Below are 21,654 nucleotides of genomic sequence, written 5' to 3' on the forward strand. Positions count from 1 at the left end.
GATGGTGTTCCAGGCAGTGGTGTGAGCCACAGGGTGCATCTCCAGCCATCCATTTCTTCCTTGTACATATAAAGAGCTTGCCTTGGCAGGTTTGCAATGTAATCAATCTGCCAGGTCTTCCCACATTTATATTTTGACCATTGTCCCACATATCATAGAGGCTTTACCCTCTTTTGATTTCAGCACATTTCACAGTTATTGAGAGCCCATCTGTATTGTTGCATCTCTTCCCTGATGACCTGAGGTGTTATGGGCCCACCAACCAGAAATAATTCACCTTTGTGTTGCTAGACCAGGTCCACCTGAGACACTTTTATCTTGGCAGCCCAATCCACCTGTCCATTGTTGTGATGCTCTTCAGTAGCCTCTTGGGTGCGTGTGCATCTACATGATGTACTTTTACAGCGAACTTCTCTACATAGTCAGCAATGTCTTTCCACAGTTCAGCAGCCCAGGTGGGTTTACCTCTGCATATTTATCTTTTTCCATTGGTCAAGCCACCCCTACAGAGCATTTCCTACCATTCACAAGTCATTGCAGAGGTAGAGCACTGGCCATTTCTCTTGTTTGGTGATATCTAAAGCCAGCTGGATGACTTTCAGCTCTGCAACCTGACTTCATCCATCTTGTCCCTCAATAGCTTCTGCAACTTGTCACGTAAGATTCCATACAGCAGCTTCCCCTTTTTGACGTTTCTCTGCAGTACAGCAGGAAGCATCGATGAAAAGACCATACTGCTTTTCATTTTCTGATAGCTGATTATATGGTGGGACCTCCTCAGCACCAGTCACCTTTCCCTCCTCTTTTTCCAATGATATTCCAAAATTTTCACCTTTGAGCCAGTTCATGATGACTTCCAAGATCCCTGGGTGATTGGGATTTCCTGTTGAAGCTTGCTGTGTGATCAGGGTGATCCACTTAATCCATGTGTGGCATGATGTGTGGCAGGGACTTTCCCTTCACACATCCATCAAGCACTGGTATTCAGGGTGCCAGGAGGAGCTGTGCATCAGTGCCAATCCCTTCTAAAGCAGCTTGAACTCCTTCATAAGCTGCCAGGATCTCATCTTTAGATGGGGTGTAGCAGGCCTCGAGTCCTTTTTATTCCCGACTCCAGAACCCCCGAGATCATCCTCAAGTCTCCCTGGGTACATTTTGTCAGAGACTCCAGGAAAGATCATTCTTCCCATCTGCAGTGTAGAGCACAGTTTTCAGATCTTGTCCTGTCCTAACTGGCCCAGGGGCTACTGCACAAACAATCTCCTGTTTAATTTGTTCAAAAGCTTGTTGCTCAGGATCCCACTTAAAATCATTGTTCTTCTGGATCACAAGAGAGAACTCACAATCTGAGTGTAATCTGGAATATGCATTCTCCAAAAGCCCACAGTGCATAGGACAGCCTGTGTTTCCCTCTTGCTGGTTGGTGGGGACATAGCTGCTATTTTGCTGAACATGTCCATCAGAATCTATCGATGTCCATCCTGCCATTTTACTTCTAAGAACGGAATTTCCTAGGCAGGTCTCTAAACCTTATTGTGTTTTACAGCAGGACTGGCCTTCAGGAGGATTTGGATTATCTTCTCCCCTTTCTCAAAAGCTTCCTCTGCTGCATTGTCTCACAAGTTGATGTCATCCATGTATTGCAAATGTTCTGGAGCCTCACCCTTTTCCAGTGCAGTCTGGATCAGACCAAATACTGATATATTTGCATCAGGCAAATACTGTGGCTGTATTTCCACTTCTTGGGCAGCTGGTTCCGGGTGTACTGGACATCCCTCCAGGTGAAAGCAAACTGTGGCCTGCCCTCTGCTTCTAAAGGAATTGAGAAAAACCCATTTGCAATATTGATGGTGCTACCACTTGATTGCCTTGGGTTCCAGTTCATACTGAAGTTCCAGCATGTCTGGCACAGGAGTGCTCAGTGGTGGTGTGACTTCATTCAGGCCATGGTAGTCCACTGTCAGTCTCCACTCTCCAGTGGACTTACACACTGGCCATATATGCTAAGGAGTGAGCCAGTCTTGCTGGCCACTCCCTGGCTCTCCAGTTCAGGAATCACTCATGGATGGGGGTCACAGAGTCCTGGTTGGTGTGATATTGCCAACACTGCATTGTTGTGGTAGCCATCAGTACCTGTTCTTCTTCAACCCTCAGCCATCCCACAGCAGAAGGTCCTCTGAGAGATCAGGCAAGGTGTTCAGCTGTCTGATTTCCTCTGTCTCTACAGCTCTCCCAAAAGCACAACAAAGCCCTTTTGGGTCTTTGAAATACTCTTTCCTGAGGTAATCTGCTCCAAGGATTCATGAGGCCTCTGTGCCAGTCACGATGGGGTGTTTTTACCGTTCATTCCCAGTCAGGGTTACTTCAGCTTCCAGTAGTCAGCTGTTGGGACCCCCCTGTCACCCCAGAAATAGAGATGGGTTGTGCCCCTACATATCTTGATGGCATCAGGGTACATTGTGCTCCAGGGTCAACTAAAGCACAATACGGTTGTATGTCTGATGTGTCAGGCCATGAGATTCACACAATCCAATAGATCTGATTGTCCCCTTCCCCCATTTGGCTGGAGGAAGGACCCCTCTAACTCTGGTCATAGTAGTCATGGTTCACTTGTAAATATGAGCTGGAGGATTGGAATATGTCCCTTCAAGAGGATTGGAAGTAATACCAACCCTTCTATTCTGTCTGAGGGCTTGCCCACTGGCAACTGGAGTGGTGTTTGGTGGTTGTTCTTCCTCTCAACTCACATACCCATGCTGCCAGGTCAGAGGTGGGGTTTCCATCCCACTTCCTCATGTCCTCTCCATGGTCACACAGCAAAAACCACAGATTACCTCGCGGTGTGTACCCTCCCTTGAGCAGGCGACTGCTTGCTCCCAATAGCAGAGACTCTGGTCCATACTAGTAGAGCATGGAAAATTTTCTCTTTAACTTGCTCAATGCGATACTAAGCAAGTTCACAGATGATACAAAACTGGGAGGAGCTGCTGACTCCCTCAGAGGCAGGGAGGCCCTGAAGAGAGACCTTTCCATAGCTGAAGTGCAGGCCAGTAGGGAGGAAAAAAAGGTGATCTTCATATTGCCAGCGTTGGGTAGTCACCTTTCCCTCACACTTGACAGGAGTCACCTCTGAGAGTTTCTGTCCTCTTCCCAATCCCCTTGTCAATGCCCACATCCTGGGATAGGGATCCCAATTGCTTGGTTTCACTTCCATCTAGTTCCATATCGTGGGCCACAACATCCCAGCATCAGAGCAGCCAGGTCACCAGGGGTTCTCCTGACTAGTGGGTGAAAATTGTTTGCATACCTTGCAGCTCACCTAGGGAGTGATTTTCTCTGGTCCTGCTTCCTGTTCTGAGGGCCCTGCTTCCTCTTCATCCCTCAGTATGCAAACTGGTTTGGCTTGAATTTCTTCTTCTGTATAGGAGCAACTGCTACCAGCATGGGTAGTTCCTCTGGTTCACCTGCAGTTTGAGTGGCCCCAGTGCCTATTGTTCTGCTTTCCTGCTCTTCCCCCTGAGGGTGCTTTCTAGTATTGTGAGCAGTGTCTGATAAACAATAGCCAGGGCCCTGCACACTGCAGAACTTTTCGTCTCTCTGGAGCTGCCACAGCATTTTTGTTTCAAATATTCTGCCACTTCATCAGGGTCCTGTAGCTGTTCAGGGGAAAACTTCCAAGCCATTGGAGCAGAATAATCCTTCAGAAGCTGGCCCATTTTCTCCCGCATTGCAGGCCAATCATGACTATCCACCCTCAGGGTAGATCTCTGAAAGACCCTCCTAAGAATCCCTTTTTCTAATCAGGGTGTAAAACTGTACAAAGAGACCTGGCAGACTTAGCAACAAGATCATGCTTTCCTTAATATTCAAAGGGAATTCAAAATTCTCAAGCACTGTTGTAACAGACCTCAAGGAGAAAAAGGGGGTGAAAAGCTGGGAAAAATAATCTTTCCCTGTTCTGCTCACAGGCTGGGTACAATTGTTATAGAAACACAGAATCATAGAATATGCTAAGGGACCCATCAGGAAGCAGACCCATCAGGATCAAGTCTGACTCCTAGCCCTGTGCCTGAGAGTCATACTGTGTGCCTAAGAGAGTTGTCCAAATGCTTCATGAACTCTGACAGGCTTGGTGCTATGACCACTTCCCTGGGGAGCCTGTTCCAGCACCCAAACACTCCTCAGGTGAAAAACCGTTTCCTGATATCCTAAACCTGACTAACTAACCTCTGACTCAGCTCCATGCCATTTCCTCAAATCCTGTCACCAGTCACAAGAGTGAAGAGACCATTGCCTGCCCCTCTGCTTCCCTTTGTGAAGATGTTGAAGACTGCAATGAGGTTTCCCCTCAGCCTCCTCTTCTCCAGGCTGAACAGATCAAGAGACCTCAGCAGCTCCTGACAAGGCTTCCACTCCAGACCCTCCACCATCCTCATGGCCCTCTTTTGCATGATCTCTAACAGTTTAATGTCTGTTTTATATTGTGGTGCCCAAAAGTGCACACAGTACTCAACATGAGACTCCACAGTGCAGAGCAGAGTGGGACAATTGTGTCCCTTGACCAGCTGGAAATGCTGTGCCTGCTACAGCCAAGGACATGGTTAATGGTTTCCCAAAGGTCGTGCCTGAGGGACAGATAGGAGACCAACACTGAATACACATCACAAGTTACTCTCTTTGCCCTTGAGGTTATAGTATCGTAAGCTGATATCACACAGTTCAGCAACAAAGCAATCCTGATCTCTCTCCCTGCTCTGAAAACGAGCACCTCAATGGGCACATAGTGCATATACTGAAATGTACAGGGTTAGGTTACAACACTGTGACATACCTAATACAACAAATACTTAGATCAAATTTATTTCCAACCCACTCTTACCCTATCTGTTGTTATCTCAGCTCTTCATGTTTCACATGGAACACCAAATAAGGTTGTTGTGGTTTAGGAATGGTGTTCATCAGTTTAGTGCTCCCACTGAAACATACCAGACCATGCACTGCTCATTCACTTCCCCCCTCCCCCTCCCCCTCCTCCCAGTAGCAGGATGGAAAGGACTGGAGACACAAAAGTTAAAAACTGTGGGTTTAGATAAGATCAATTTACTGGAAACAGCAATGAAATAGAAAAATGAAAGTAACAGCAGCAATATTAATAACAGAGGGCACAAGAGAGGCAAACAATTTACACATGAATACTTACTACACGGAAACTTGCAACAAGTGTAGAATAACCTCCAGGTCCTAGCCATGCCCCCTCCTGGCCGGAGCCAGGGTACTGACCCATCAAATCTCACAAATGTCAGCTGCTGCTCTTTTCTCTATTCAAGAATTCCCTCCTTCCAAAGGAACAGGCTCTCTGAGAAAGCCCATTGCCCCCTGCCTAGAATGACTTCCACTATCTCCTCATCCTCCTCCTTTCACAAAGGGCTGCTGCTGCATCCTGCTCCTGCCAGCTCCAGTGCAGCAACACTCACACTGCGCTGATGAGATGCCTTGACCCCAACTACCTTCATTGTCTGTCTTGTCAGGCATAGAAGCACCTGGAGATTTAGCAAGGTATGATAGGAAAATCCAAACTTCCCCTGCACAGACTAGTGTTTCTTCATTCAGGCTCTTTGCCAAAAAATATCAGTAACATTATTATACCTCCCTAACCGGCAGCTTATTTCTCAGGCAAACACCTTCAAAACTTCAGAGAGTCAAGCAAATATTTATGGATTTGTTCTCACAATGACTAAGTTGTCAGGATGGGGGAGAGAGTGTAAAGTAAGGCACAAAGAGGGTAAGACTGAAACTAGGAGGCAACTTGGATGCTACAGTTCTGATGTCTAATATCCCTATTGAATGGTTGAAGGCAAGCAAAACCATCATCCAAAGCTTAGAGTGAGCCACAGCAGAGCTGTGTTTCTCTGCAGAGTGACCAAAAAGCCATGGTGACAAACTCTGGAGCTTATGGAATTTATGGAGCTTGGGCATAATCTATCCTTATTTTAAGATTATTTCTTTGGGCAAAATTTAATTAGAGATTACTGAGTCCAGAAGGGCAGACTAAAGAGCACACATGAGACATCCACCCCATGAATTGGGGTCCTCATTTGAGAAGATCTGCACTTCATACTCCAGTTCAAGGTTTGTTTATATGTACCAAATTCAACAGGAATTGGTTACTGTGTCTGAATTGTTTCGGAGCACGGACTGAAAAAACAAGATCTTCCTTTGGTACTGCACTAAGAGCACACTCTGATCATGAAATCAGTGCGTAGCAGAAAGAAGGATGTGAACAGAGGAGCTGCTAAAATCTATGCCATCTATCAGACCCTGCCAGCAGTTGCTCTAGAACTTTGAGAAGCCATGTGACATGGACTTGCAGCAGCTGCCGAACTTGGGACGAAGATGTGGTTCTTTTGGGTGTGCAGAGAGGCTGAATTATATTTGCTTGCTCAAAATAATGGCAAGAATAACACAAAAGCAATATATGGTACAGAATTCTAGTGCTGAATTTGTGGGCCTAGTTGGCTAAATTCTGTCCTAATCTTCCTGAGGAAAGAAAGCCTACACTGAAAACCTCTGAAGACATTTGTTAACTCATAAGAGAAACCACTTCCATCTGTGCTAGAAGTCCAACCTCATCTCAAATAGCATGCCAGACAAGTAACAAATCAATCACTGCAACAATGCCACCATGCCAGAGAAATTTCTTCTGTACAGTTGATTGCAAGCCAGGAGGTGTTACTCCCAGTGAAAACTGTGTAGATCTTGAATTTAAGGAGGCTGCTAATACTGCTGATTTATTCCAGCCCTGCGTGTAATGGACGCCAAGTCCTGTGGGCAATGGTGACATCTACTGGCAATCCCTGCTCTGTTCTCCTCCTGGAAAAACTTGACATCCAGGCCTTCTGGGAAAATCTGTGCGCGCTAAACTCAGGGAAAGGCAGGGCTGCAGGCAATTAGCATTCAAAGCATTTATTCCCTGACAGATTTCCAGGAGTTCATAGGTATACAAACACAGATTAAGTAGTACAGGACCAATTAACTGAAGAAAAGAATTCCAGACAGTACAAAGGAGGATTTGGGTGGTGTGAGGGGACTGACAGCTATGAAAAATGAGTGCTGCCTCTGCCCCCTCAGGAACCCGACCTGTATTCATGATTTCCACTGGTATTTTGAGAGTGATTATCTACATCCTGCTCTGGATTTGCCATAAATACCCAGAACAGAGCAATTATCAACAAGAAAAAATTCAATAATTCTCTCATTTAAGTGTTAGACGTGAATTAACACAGAACCTTCTTAGCAGTGGGCAATTGTGCACATCCTCAAAATGAAAATCACAGTGGATGACAACCGGAGAACTAATGTTCTTTTTAATTTCTTAAATTTCTCAGCTGTCATTCTGGTGCCTTCTGCTTACCTGAGTAGTGAAGATGCAAATCTTGAGATGTTTTCAAGCAGGAGAAGATTTCTGAAATAATGTTTAAAGGATTGTTGTATTAATTATTATAAGAGACACAAATGTATGATTTTTTAGTTCCTTCCATCCCAGAGTTTGTCACAAAACAGATTAATCAGAATTGCTGGCTCAGTATTCTTAAGAGGGGAATTACTAATGGGCTTTAACTACATTATAATGTACTGTATATTGGCAAATTTCAGTTATCAGTGTAATATAGCCAGATGACTTATTTATTCAAGGAAATGGTAGGAAAAATGAGATATTAACCTCAAGGACATGTTAAGCCAGTTAGACCCCCTGGGATAGCAAAAGCACTTTGCTATCCACCATGCTTCATGGCCTCCCAAAGACATGAGTTTTCCAACTCCATCCTCAGCTATTAAGCATTCCATTAACTGCACTATTGCACCAAAGTTATAATAATACTGTCCCATTAACCCACAACATCCAAACTGCTGTTAAAATATAAGCTGACAAACATCTTCTGTGGTTACATATTTAACAGGCTCAGACAAATCAAATTTGGTCCAAAAATCTTTGCTTTATAAAAAGCCTTTTTAATATAACCAAGAATAATGAACACATTTTCATTAACTAGATGAAATAATTTTGTTCACCTGGAAAACCATCCTTCAAAATACCAGATTTCAGTATATATATATACACATATATGTACACTGTACTACTCTTAATTTTCAAAATATGAGATAATCAGAACAATGTTTATCAAAATTTTTGAACTTTACACTTTTCTTCTTGGTGTATTCTATTTGCTTTTACTCCCTCATCTAGTGAAAGAGATCCTAAATGAAAACATCTATGGATATTGGGGAAGAGTCAGCATTTTCACTCCCCTTAGTGATTCAAATTCCTTGGTGCTTTCTTTCTTGCTCGACCCATCTACTTTTGCAGCATTTTGTATCTTGCAAAAAGCAAAACATGAAAAGGGGCCTTTTGAGAATGAGAAAACTGGATTTTAATCAAAACAATGGTGTCCTCTAGAGACCAGCCCTACAACTCACTGCTTGCAGCAGAATGCTTCAGCACTGCAGTGCTTTGTGCACAGATGGACCTGCAAAGAGCAGCACTTAAAATGGAGATAAGACTAGGAGCAACTTATTTCTGCACCACAGCTAATCTCAAAAAGAATAGATGGCCAGCTGCTCAGCCTCTTACAGCTAAGAATCATGCCAGGAAAACTGGGAGACAGACTAAAACACAACAAATATCCGTGATGTTTACTAACACTCTGCTTTTGAGGAACAAAGTTATTCCTCACTAAAACCTTGAATTTCTTCATTGGACATTTCATAATAAATTCAGTCCTTCACAGACTTCGGAATTCCAGGTAAACAACACAAAGAGAGATATTACACAAAATTGCAACTTGAAAAATCAAGCATACATTAAAAATCTTATAATCTATCTTCAGACATACACCCTGGTTTAACGCAGGAAATCACTTAGACTGTCAGGGATCAAAGCAGCAGCATCTTCAAGAGTTTCTTCCTGCTGAAAGGACAACATTGCTGGGCAGACTAGAGTAAAATAAATTATTTTCTTTTAAGATTATGCAGTTGTTATGAGAAAAACGTGTCTCATGAAAGAAATCTTTCACTTTGAAGTATAAATTAGTTACTAACACATGAAACAATATCTGCGCTATAATCCTCAACTATAGTAAATTAACTTCTATTTGGATTTTGTGCTTCAGAATTGTCAGCGTGAGAATTGCAGATGGGAATTAAAATGAGTGACAAGCAATGCAAAACTTACTGTCAGTTTCCTCTGGAGTTCTCAATCTGTTTAAAAGCAAATATTTAATATTTTAATCCAACATTCTGTCATTAAGCTAACACTGGATCACATGTAAATAGATGTGACTCAGCAATCATAAAGCAAAATAACCCTCAGTGCAACTTCGTTCAACACAATCATCACCAAACAATCCTCAGGAACTGAAGAACTGACACATTTTTCTACGTGTTTCTTTCTCTGCTTTATGTTGAGCTGCTCTTGAGTCTGCACTGCTGTTCACATCTTTTACACTGGAGTAACAGTATCGGTTACAGACCTTTCAATGGCTTGCATAACTGTTCATTTTTTTAGTCAATGCTGAGATGTATTAACAGCTACTTATGTCATTACCATTACTTGTACAAAGACATACTTCTTAAATTGGTGGTTCTTTGGATTAACAGGTCTGCTTACAAAAAGACTACTGCATCAGCATTAATATTAAAGCAGTCTTTGTTGCAGAACAAAGATATGATTCGCCTCGTAGACCAGAGATACCCCACCGAAGACAACAGATTGAGTTATTCAGGCCACCCAACAGCCTCTATGTCCTGCTGGTAAGTGTGCAGTTTGCCTGCCATCCATAAATGATGGGGTGTAAAAAAAAAAAATTACCCTAAAAAAACCCAAAACCACAACAACAGCAGAACACCCAGCCACCCCCCACACACAGCATGCATACAACCCCAAAAAACAGAGTAATTTTTTTTTCTCCTCTCCCCATGGTGAAATCACATAGGCTGTGACAGCTTTCTAGTATCTTCTACTTATTATATATGCAGTGCTGCAAAGAAAAAACAAGAGAGATCTAGAAGAAATTTATGAAAATAGGAAAGAAAGGGAAAAGGAACATACAGACAGAACTGCATGTAGCAAAAATACTAATACCATGATAATGATTAATCAAGTTGGGAAAAAAAATTAAAAACCCCACAAGAAAATGGAAACCACTTGTGAAACCTTTATACTTTCACTGAATGCAATCAAAGCTTAATAACTTCTGAAAACACATAAAGAAAATTAAGCTAAATATTTTGTAAATATGTAACTCAGCACAAAAGAGATGAATCAGTGAATGAGAGAAGTTTTCAGGAGCTGCTAGCATTGTAATTATTAAAAAATAGAACATGCAATTACACAGCAAAAGCAAATGCAACTATTCGTGCTGACTAGATTGCAAAAATGATTAATTAAAGATGTTATGGTCATAGAACCACAAAATCACCACAGAATCATAAAACTATTAAGGTTGAAAAAACCTTGTAAATCATCAAGTCCAGCTGTCATCTTTGTGACTGAATTAGAAAATTCAATTATTGTTAGAATTGGAAAGGGTGTCTATTCCACCTAAAATGATACACTTTGTTTAAGTGGATCTCCTTTATCTCCATTAATAAGGCTTCCTTGAAAGGAACTTAAACAAACTCAATTGCCTTAACTCTCCATTTCTCATTAATTTCTTATCCTAAGTGTATTGCAGAACTGGAGAGTACAGACATCTCTTTCTGAAAACATGTGATGAGTATCTTAATATACTAATAATACATACGAGGAGTTCTTGTTCAGATTACTTTTCTTCAAGTTTCCAAATACGCTATTACTCGAATCCTGAAAAAAGAGAGATACTTTTACTGGTAAAATATGCTAATCTTTATCATATACATGGTGCACAGCTCAGGAAAGTACAGTCTTGAGAACAATTGTTGATATGCTTATTGTTGAATAGTGACCCTGACAGGCAGGTGAATCATAGCACTGCCATACCTACACTAAAATGGAACTGATTTGCTCACATAGCAGTTTTCCATGTTGTCTACAGACATTTGAATTAAATACTCAGGTCACCACCTACATCTCAAAACACTCACAAAGCTTGTTAAAGGTCTTTTAACACACGCAGTATTAGAGAACTTCCTTTTTGTTGGAAAATTCTAATGCAGGGATAGTCTTTACATTTTTTGAAAATAAATTCACTCAAAACCCCTGGAACAGAAGAAGGTAACACACCAAGCAGCTTTCCAGGGATATTTAGATCACATATTTTCCAGGTCTTAAAGAAATACTCAAATAATCTTTTAAACTTCAAGCCATATTAGGAAAAAATGGGCCAGCCAGGTCCTCCTAATGTGGTAGTAAGAAATGGAATTTTTCTTCTGAATACTAGTCAGGCAGATTTCAATCCTCAAAAGAAACACACACACACACACACACAGAGACACATGCAATAGTTCAAGGACAACTAAGTCCAAAGATCAATCAACTGAATTTCAACTTTTAATTTAACCTGAAACTTAACTCACTTCTAATTTTTTTTTAATTTCTCTCATATTTTGAAATTGTAGCTTGCTTGGAAGATGAAAAAATCATTAACAAAACCTTCCTAGACACTCCCTTGCTTTGCTCCCTGCTACCTATCAAGAAAGCTTCACTTTCGGAGAGATACATATCTTTAAAATACATCGTTGTCCAAGTGAAACATTTGGATGCAGCAACTTTGTTACATCTCAGTGATAAATATAAGCTTTCATAGTCCAGAGAGGACTTAAGGAGAGGCATAACAGTGCAGTGGATACTGGAGACTGTACCTTGAAAGAATAAATAACTTGAATTTGGTGTTGCGGAAGCGACTGGTTTCAGCCTAACTCCAATATTGCTGTTAATCATGGTCGGAATGGTTATTTTACAATTTTAAAAATCTCTCACTTGAGTTTTATCCAAATACATCTTGATATAAGATTTGAAGCACCAGATTACTTGGTTCCCTCACACAGTTTTCCTGACTTTACTTTTATTTTGCCTGGCTGATCCTGTGTTTCACATTTCAAAGATTTATTGATTTAGAGTCTAAGTTTGGGTTTTACGGAATACAAAATCAGTAAATGTATTTCTATTTCGCTCTCTCATCACTTTTTCCTACAAAACCCCATCATTTTTATTCCTTTAAAAAAAAAAAAAAAGATAACATTTTCAGTGAAAAATAAGCTAGCCTTTGAAAGATCTCCATTTTAATAGCCAAAAGTGCTATAAGTAAAATCAGCAAGGAAGGGTGCTTTGGTGCTCTTGAAAAGGAGGAGGAAAGGATTCTTTCACATTTCCTTTTCTTAACTTATTCTTTGTTAATTTCCTTTCATTTCTCTGAGATATCACTACAAAATTTAAAGAATGGTATGTTTTCTTCTATCAGCTATACCATTTCTTCTATTAGCTACAGAAATTTAAAACAGATAGTAGTTTCCACAATCCAGATTCCTGCTCAAGTCTCCAGGAAACATAAATTGGTCTAGCTCCATCAAATTCAAGGAGCCTATGTTGGTTCACACAGGAAAAGGACCTTTAGATTACAGAGCTGCAGATTAATTCTTGTAAGTAATAAAATACGGTGTTTATAAAACAATGGTTAAGAAATCTATGCTTTGCAATTATTATCCGTATTTAACTACCCCTTTGCAAGAAATAACTTTGTGATGAAGTGAGTGCTATGTAGCTAACTTTCCAAAATTTGCTTCTAATCCATTCTGCCCAAAAGTTCAAGACCAAGTTTTGTGCTTTCATTGCCCGATGAAACATCCACATGTCATTTGTGACTAAATTAATGCTCCGAATTACTCAAAGATTCAATAATTTAATGTCCTATTTCAATAATCTTAGTAGAGTCTTAGCAGCTGTTAAATTATTCATTTACTTCCTCACATACACTGTGCCAGCAGACAACAAAGTTTTTCATCTCTCAAAGAAGTATGTTATGACAAACAAACTCTATTGGCAAATCCAGGGATGACTGTAGAGCTACTCTGGACTTATCCCAGCCAAAATTATGGAGTAGGATGTGTAATCCTAGGTCTTACCTCTCGAGAATGCCTCAGGTAGTCACAGAATGGTATGGTATGCCTACCAATATCTTGATTTTTAATCTTCTGGTGCTTGTAATGGAGGCGTTCCAAACCTAGCCAAAAGAGAAGATGTCAGCTATTTCTAGAGGGTAAATTAACAGCTCTATCACTATAAACTAAGTAGCTATGCAGTGCTATAAAATAAACACCTATGTACCATATTGTCCCAGCAAATGCGTAATGGTTTAAAAAAAATTACAGAGTTTCATAGGGTTAAAACTGAATATTTCCACTCTTTTTCAGCAGACTTTGGAGTACAGCCCTCCTCAGACCATGCGGTACTGAGTCACAGCACTGCCTGGTACTTCTCCCAGTAGCTCGCAGGATGAAACCAGTGAGCCACATCACAGCAAAGTTGAAAGATGAGATGAATAATGCCCAGAATTTCTGAGAATGAAAGAGATGGAGAATTACTAAATGAAGAGTAAGAATGACATTCCTTTTCACTCCAAAAGAGACAATACAGAGTTCATTTCTTCCCTTTGGAGGATGTTTTTCTGAGCAATGAGAAATGAATAATGCAGACAGAGGATCTCCCAATAAACACAGTATCACAGCACAGCCCGTGAGGGTAAATGCACAGCCCGTGAGGGTAAATGTCCTGAAAAATCCTGAGTTTATTTTTTGCAATTAGCCAGGATGTCACTTTAGAAGATGTCACCTTAGAAGATACTTCAGGAGAGGAGACAAAGACATCATTCTCCTTGCTTCCTACTAGTTCCTGAGGATTAGCACTCTGCTATCTCCCATGGAAGACATGCAGTGGTCCCAGAAAGATTCAACTGGCCTTCCATCCAACCTATGACTCTTTTGCCTCTTCAATGTTGCATCAAATAATCAGGACATGCATGCCTGCAAACTAAGTCTAATTTTATGAAAATTACGCCCTGAGGTGAAAATGGTGGATAACACTTTGATTTTTTGAATTCTATTTACTGCTTCTTTTTAAAAGCTGTTCTGAAATTCACTGTTTGCAACACGTGACATACTTAGCTGACTGAAATTAGACACGGTGAGCCAATTCTTGCTGTGTTTCTCTTGCTCATCCCAGACACTGATCTCTGCAGGCTCTGAGTTCACTTGAGTGTTCTGGGGACAATCATCCACTCTAATCACCTGCCAAGACACAGACAAAACAATACTGAATTTACAAGTTGACTAGCATCTCTGCAGTTCCTCTGACAGCAAATGATGTGGCCTTTCAGAGCATCTCTGAGACACCAATGACTGAATGCACTGACAAACAGATTTTCCCATTTTTGTTACAAGCTGCAGAAGATGGGTAGCTCTTGTCTAGTAAGTACTACGGATGAAAGGTCTCACACTATCTGAAGGTATTTGAACTTTGAGACCTAATACCTTCAGAGATATTAGATTTCAAAGTTCAAGTCTAAGATCCTTTGCTGACCTGAGCATCTTACATAAACCAGTCTTCGGCATTCATCTCATTGAACAGATAACACAGACTATAGAAATTTCTTTATAGTTCTAGAAATAGATTTTTATTTATGAACACACAGACACAGTTGCAAAAATTGCCCCATACATATGACAATCAATATACTTTCTGCAATGTGCTAAATGCTTGATGGATTCAGAGAAAAGTCTATGGGACTCTTGCAGGCAGGAGACAACATTATGAGGCCTAATCTACTTGAGTACAGTTGTATACCCCCTGGGTATGGTCACTCCTTAAGTCTATCCTAGATCATATGAAGCCTCCACAAGTTCTCCCACCAGCTGAAGTGCAAGGACCCATCTATGCTTGTGTAAAATCAGTATCATCACAGTATACCAAAGTCCCTGTATGTCAGCAAGTTCAAAGAAGAAATCCCATACATCCAAAAGAAAAGGAAAATTGAAACAAAGCTAGACACACACCAGAGATGCTCCAGTTTGTGTGAAGCATTTTAATGTATACATTTTCAACTACACCACACTGCAGAACTGCTCTTAAGGAATGAAAAAGACAATTTTGAGATACACAATTCTCTTGCATCTGCCCATACCGGCACCTGAAGAGGTTTTTGATTCCTCTTTCCTCTCCCAGACTTTCTGTCTCTGTTTTGCTGGTTTGCTTTTGTTGCCTCACTGTGGTGTAGCTCACTGGATCCTAAAGATTCTGCAGGAAAGAGTCAAAAAACACGTTTAAGCTACAGCGTTTCTGTTTACTGAGAGAAAATCTGATAGGACTGAGAATTGGCAGATGTCTAAAGCAATCCTAGAAAGAATTGTTACATCCAAACTGAATACTTGAGCAGTTCAGTGCAAAGATATGCACCATCACAAGATATAAAACAACTGATGTTATCTATCATCCTATACTATTCATAATTAAAACTGGAATCTGATGTATTTTAGCTCTTGGTAAGCCAACTTGGTGGTGGATAGGGAGGTATTTAAACTGACTACAGAAATGTATGCCTTTTCATTCTCCATACACCCATCTCTGATACTGCTAATGTATCTCTAGGGGATTGTATAATATATTTTGGTTCTTGAAACTCTGTTTTTGCATGCCCAGGCCAAGAGACTTCTCCAGAGTGAGCAAAATCCTTCTGTCACCTGGCTGTGTAGCCACAGCCATGGAGATTCCATGAGATGGGGCAAATCAGGGTGGCTGACACATAGGTGTGTTGCAGCTTGGATACCAAGCATACTTCAGATATTCCCAACAACCAGACCCACACGAAGAAAGTGAAAGAGTAACTCTGGACTCTCTGCTACTATCCTTCACTGCATCTAATACCTTCTGGGTGCAAATGAAACATTTTTGTAATGACTTGGACCCTCCAGTAAAAGATACTGTACAGGTTTAATGTTTTATAATTACCGACTACAGCCTTGCAGGTTTTCCCTGATCTCTCTTTCTTGGGGGATGGCAAGCTGTTGCTTCTGCAGAAACTCCAATCCCTCCAGAGTGGGCTGATCCAGAGGGATATGCTTCGTTTCAGCCTGTTCTGAGAGATGCTGCTGCTGAGACATGGCTTGTCAGAGTTGTAGGAGAAGGACTTTGAATCACTTAACTGGACATGCCTGGCAGGATTATTCTGGCAATTGTTGTCCCTGTCATAGGAGGAACGTATGTACAGGGCTTTCTTCTTTGAATCTGAGATGAAAACTCCTTTTTCATCACCTTCAGAGAATCCCCAGTTCACATAGCCACCTTCAATTTCTTCCCTGTCATGACAGGGGGATGCTGCACTTTCTTCAATATCCAGAGGTAGCTGCAGATCAAGAGGATGAGCAGCCTCTGCAGTATTAGTCTTTTCTGATGGCAAATGAATAACAAAGTCTCTCTGGCTCCACTGATAACCTTCTGTCTCTTTTCCAAGGAGACTGACACTTGGCAAGTTTTGCTGAACCACAATGCTACTTTGCAGGTTATCTTTGAATGCTTCATCCTTGTACTTGGCAGGAGTGCTCAAAAAGGAAAAATTCAAGGTGACATCCTCAGAAAAAGACCCTCCCTGATGGCCAGGGGGCACCAGCAAAAACTGCCCGTACCTGGGAGTTGACTTAGTCTCAGAGGATACTCCTGAAGTGAGTGTGTCTGTTTCTATTTCTGCCTTTTGAGAGCTGTCTTCTACCATCTTGTTACTCTTAGACCTCAATTGCTTGCACTCTGATGGAGACTGAGTCCTTACCAAGCTCTGTAGGAGGGAGGGGGGCATGCTGTAATAGTGGTCTTTCTTGTCATACAAGCACTCGAGGCTGCTCAAGGTCTTGGAATAGAATGCATTGCTCCAGCTGTGGGGCAGCTTCCTACAGGTTTGATGTTTTGTGTCTGCCAATAAGGCTTCTTCCACCTTCAAGGTGTCTACAGCTGAAAGCACTTTCAGGATGTCCACTGTCAAGGCAGACAGGTCTTGCAAATGTCCTAGCTGGCTGTCCAGGGAGAGTAAAGACTCCTTGATATAAAATACCTTCTCATGCACTTCTTTAAATTGTTGAAACATCTCTTCCACTCTAAGTAGAAAAAGAAAACATAATTAAAATACTTTATATCTGTTTGTGAGATGATGAAAGAAACCATTAACACATTTCAAAAAGTCAGTGTTTCAAACAGGGGTTTTTTTTTAATGGTGACTTTCATTCCCATTAATATCCGTATTTGGCAAAATCCAGCAAAACTGCCAGTGGGTTTCTCAAGGAAACAGATGTTTTGCTCAAGGAGTATCTATTTTTAAAATTGTTGTTTTCCTACTGATACCCATTAATTGCCATAGAACTACTAAACCAAGGATGGCAGGCTACATTGACTATGGCTGCGAATGAAGTATACTTCTTGTCGGCTGGACATCCTGCATTTTACATTTCTTGTGCAAGCATGAAAAGGGTAAGGCTCACACACACTGCCAGGTACTCTTTAATTCTGCATTCTTCAAATACTAGAGACTGCTGAGAAACACATCTTCCCAAGAACATATTTGGCCTCCAGAGCAGATTCTACGCATCTTACGCTATTGGTTACCTTTAGGTAAAATTCAACTACCCAAAAAACCAAAGCCTTTTTTGTTATCTTCGAATCTCCAGTGGTGAAAAGTGCAGGAACTTCTTGGCCTGGAATTACATCATTTTAACCAAATCATTATCTTCATATTTCCTGAAGATACTCTCTGGCTGATAAACTACCTGCAGGCAATATGCAGTAGTAATTTCTTTCCTTTGTCACAGAGTAACTAAAATATCTAGTATTAAGGCATTGCTGAATAAAATCAAAGACCAATGTTCCAGAACATTTTATTCATCTAAATTAATGTCGTGCATTGATGTTATGCAATGCTGTGAAGTGTGTTTCAGTTGTACTCAGAAAAAAATTCCTTTCCAGATCTATATTTATCCAGTAAATGAAACCTTATTGAAGTAATCAATTCTGCAGTTTCTGAACAAAGCTACTTATTTAATTTCTTTTAGAGGGGAGGTTTATTTTTCTTCTGTGTTTAGTTTTAACATGCAGAAAATAAGATTATGAACAGGAAAAGATGCTTTCTCTAGGCAAAACAAATTCGTTAGATGAGATCAGTGTTGGCATTCAGTAAGACTTTTTATAGTGTTCAGTTTTTATAACTCTTCCCATTAAACTTAATGGCAGATTTGCCATTGATTTCAATAGAAAACTAAATTAGGCCAATACTGATTGTTTTGAAACCCTCTTAGTATTTGTGTATTGACATAGTGTAAACCAAGGCACTACATTGCAAATAATTCTACTATGGTTTTCTGGTTGCTTCTGTAAACAGCAATTATACTCAATCACGAGCAATACTCTCACAGTGTACCTACACTAGCAAGTTTTAAATAAAATTACATATTGCGTGCTGTTCTCTGGCTTGCTTTTCTAGTGCTACCTGATCTGCAAAAGTGAAACTGAGCAACACCTCACTGTACCCCTTTAAGCATGTGCACACTGAACACATCTGGGGATGCAATTCTGTCAGCAAGGCAGATCTGACATACACCTCAAACACATGCAGATACAGAAACAGATACATTTCCATCAAATTAGCAAGGCCTATGCATGTTCACAGTGGCCATAACCAGCTTCAAAGCATTAGCTTATCAAAGTCTTTTTGTATCACAAATTTATACAAAGAACATAAATATGCATCAAAACACACCTTTCTGTGGTCAAACGGATCCTCTCACTGCCACTGGAACTCCGGTTTTCATTCTTTTCGTGAAAATAGTCTTCTACACACTGTTCCTCAAAGTCATGGAGTTTCTTTAACTCCTCATCACTCAGATAGAGCTCTGAAAAAAGGAGGTAGGAATCAGTATGAAGCATGCTGATAACTGCAATCATTTATAAGTATCCATGAGGAAAAAAAAAGAAAAAAAGTACCTGCCAAAAAGCTTGTTTACACTCCCTCCCTTCACAAGAATGAATCAGGCCTAACTGCATTAATTTGGGCTTGAGCATAAAGACTCAACATGCCAAATACTCGAAAATACGGGAGTTTGTCTTTCCTTACACAGGGAACAAAACCATACTGACAAAAATTCCAGTGGACTCCCCTTAAAAGCTGCAAAAATACATATATGAATCACAAATCTGCTCACAAAGATGTACTTTCTCACAAACTTTTTCCTTATTTTGTTGTACGTGTGTCACTCACAAGAGTTAGAGATGAATATGTCAAGCTTACAAAAATTTCATTCCAATTTGGCCCAGGCATTCATTTGGAACTAGTCATCTACAACAATTACAGTCCATTCAGGTGCTCAAAGCTGCAAAGCCCTTTTTTTATTTCACCTAATTGATTAATATGTTCATATATATAAAACATTCTGATATTCTTAATAAATTTTCATATGTATAAAACATTAAGATCTTCAGCTCCAAGATTATTGGGGGGGAAAAAAACACTCAAAAGTTTAAAACTCCATAACTTGGGCTGCTCATGGTGCTATTCTTCTAGGACACCAAGACTTCTGAGAGAAGAGCTCCATTACAACAATGTACAAAGAAATGCATATGGTGGAAAGCTGCTTCTCTGATTCAAACTCCACATTTTCCAAGCTCCTCTTCTCTGTCCTTTTTTATGTACCAAAGTCCTCACTGTACTTGCTCAAGAGGTATCTGTTCCAAGCAACAAGGCAGTGTTTGATACAAGGATGTAATACTCAGCTGCAGCACACAGCTCAGCAGTGAAGACCCCCACAGTATTCTGGGGTTCCCCCTCTCACTCCAAATGAGACTTGATCACTTTCCAGGCACTCTTCTCCCCTATTTGAGCTGTGTTTCTTCCTCCAAAATTTTACTCTGTATCTTAGTATTGATTTTCCACAGAGCGGCCCTGGATCCTTCTTTGTGAAAACCAGTAGTTATAACAACACCAAAATTAAAGAAAGCTATCAAGCAATGTATAGGTATATAGAAAACGTGCCCAGAGATGCCTAAACAGAAAAAAATTCTCCTTCTGAGAGAAGTTGTAAGTAAGGCATGAGCCCTCTTCTATCCAAGGACTTTTAGATGTGCTAAGCAAGGTTTCAGTTTTGCTTTAGCCTAATGTTCATTACAAGACACCCTCTATGCTATGTCACTGCCTTATGCTGTGCTTGCACATAAAATAAGCAATGGCACTTCAAAGGCAGCCTGCTGTATCCAATCATGATGGGGGAGCTGAACCTGGGAGCAGCAGTACAGCAGTTCAGCATTGATTAGCTAAGCCTGGTTTTGAACTCTCTGAGCATGCCAGATACCTTCAGCATTGCATGTTCAGCAGAGAAAATTCTAAGTGAAGCATAACCGAGGCAGAGTCTGCCCACCTCTATTACAAGGCATCAAGGGTGTATGTTGCATCAAAAAGGATTAGGTTGTATAATACTATGTACCAATGCTTCCCAATGCTTTTTGAGATATGGTTACAGTCACCAGCCTCTCCTTGTCCCCATTTCCCTGCCTCACCCCCACCACCAAGCCCCACTACTGACTATTCATTTCCACCCCAGTGTCTTGAGGTCCCCTTCCCACAACAGCTCGGGCTACTCCTGGCAGAGCTGGTGACAGTGGGACAGGGAACTGGCATCACTTTAAAGAGGCATTAGGAAGGACCTGGCATGAAGAAGCCCAGGCTGGGAAAAGTGAGGAAGGTAAGGTGCAGTGATAAGCCAGTGCACAAAGGGATGGAAGTAGTGAGGAGGTGGGAAGCCCCTATGCTCTCTCTCTGCATCTGCCATCACCAGATCTTGTCTATCCTTGGGCTCTGCAGCTGCTTTCCCCAGGTAATGAAAAAGGAATTACTGGTCTTTTCATGACAAACATACAGAAATTTATACCTTCAGTACTGCTTAATTCCTTTTAAAATAAGAAATTATTTATTTCCTACAGAATGAGTTGCTGTCACTTTATTTCAGCTCAGAGTTATGAGGTATCTAGACTGATGCACAGTATGTAGCACAGCAACAGCCAAATACAAAGCAAAGCATTCCTCTTTTTTTTTTTTGGAACTCAACTCCACAGTGATGGGAGTGATGATGAACCATTTCTTTTGGCTCCCAGCTTACTTAGTCCAACATCGCCTTCCTCTTGGTCCAACTCATTTGGAGGCTGATGGTGGAAGATGCGGTTTATCAGAAGCCCAATGTGACTGAGGAGGATGAAGGGTGGAGGCAGCCATGGCTTCTCATGGTAGGTCATGATGTAGCGGTAACGGTTGTACTTCCAGAGCTTGTTCGATATGGATTTCAAATCAAAATAAACATTACTGAGGAGAGAGCCACAGAGGGAGAGGGGAAGGAGGGTGAAACACTCATGTGAGGAATACTCCCAATATAGCACAAGACACATGTCTACAGATCTAATCTGACACTGAAGGAAAGTCCCATTCCTCCAGTGAGGTAAATCAGCTTAGCAACTTTCATTTAACAGAGCAGCAGCATGTGCCTGCAGCTAGTGCATTGAGAATGAGATCTTCAAAGCTGCCCAACAGATTCGGAGATCCAATTTCCATTCACATTAATGGGAGCTGGGCAAAAGATTTCACTGACGTGGCTTTGAAATCCCAGTCA

General features: G+C 41.0%; 1 protein-coding gene across 1 annotated transcript in view; it reads right to left on the minus strand.

Moving 5' to 3' along the window:
* LOC121657382 (transient receptor potential cation channel subfamily M member 6-like) overlaps nt 1-21,596 on the minus strand; it is a 38,390-nt gene extending 16,794 nt beyond the window's left edge. The window contains exons 1-9 of the mRNA XM_042013048.1: nt 21,151-21,596; nt 18,762-18,894; nt 15,974-17,109; nt 15,150-15,262; nt 14,130-14,256; nt 13,096-13,193; nt 10,800-10,858; nt 9,230-9,255; nt 7,412-7,462 (exon numbers count right to left, since the gene is read on the minus strand). Of these exons, the coding sequence (XP_041868982.1) occupies nt 7,412-7,462; nt 9,230-9,255; nt 10,800-10,858; nt 13,096-13,193; nt 14,130-14,256; nt 15,150-15,262; nt 15,974-17,109; nt 18,762-18,894; nt 21,151-21,433 (2,026 nt within the window). The 5' untranslated portion in view covers nt 21,434-21,596. The remainder of the gene's footprint in view (nt 1-7,411; nt 7,463-9,229; nt 9,256-10,799; nt 10,859-13,095; nt 13,194-14,129; nt 14,257-15,149; nt 15,263-15,973; nt 17,110-18,761; nt 18,895-21,150) is intronic.
* Nucleotides 21,597-21,654: the final 58 nt, after the last annotated feature.

This window comes from Corvus kubaryi, unplaced genomic scaffold (genome assembly GCF_017639235.1).
Source record: "Corvus kubaryi isolate FWS band 111438036 unplaced genomic scaffold, C.kubaryi_AGA036_p1.0 split1-37296, whole genome shotgun sequence".
In the NCBI taxonomy this organism is placed as follows: Eukaryota; Metazoa; Chordata; class Aves; order Passeriformes; family Corvidae; genus Corvus; species Corvus kubaryi.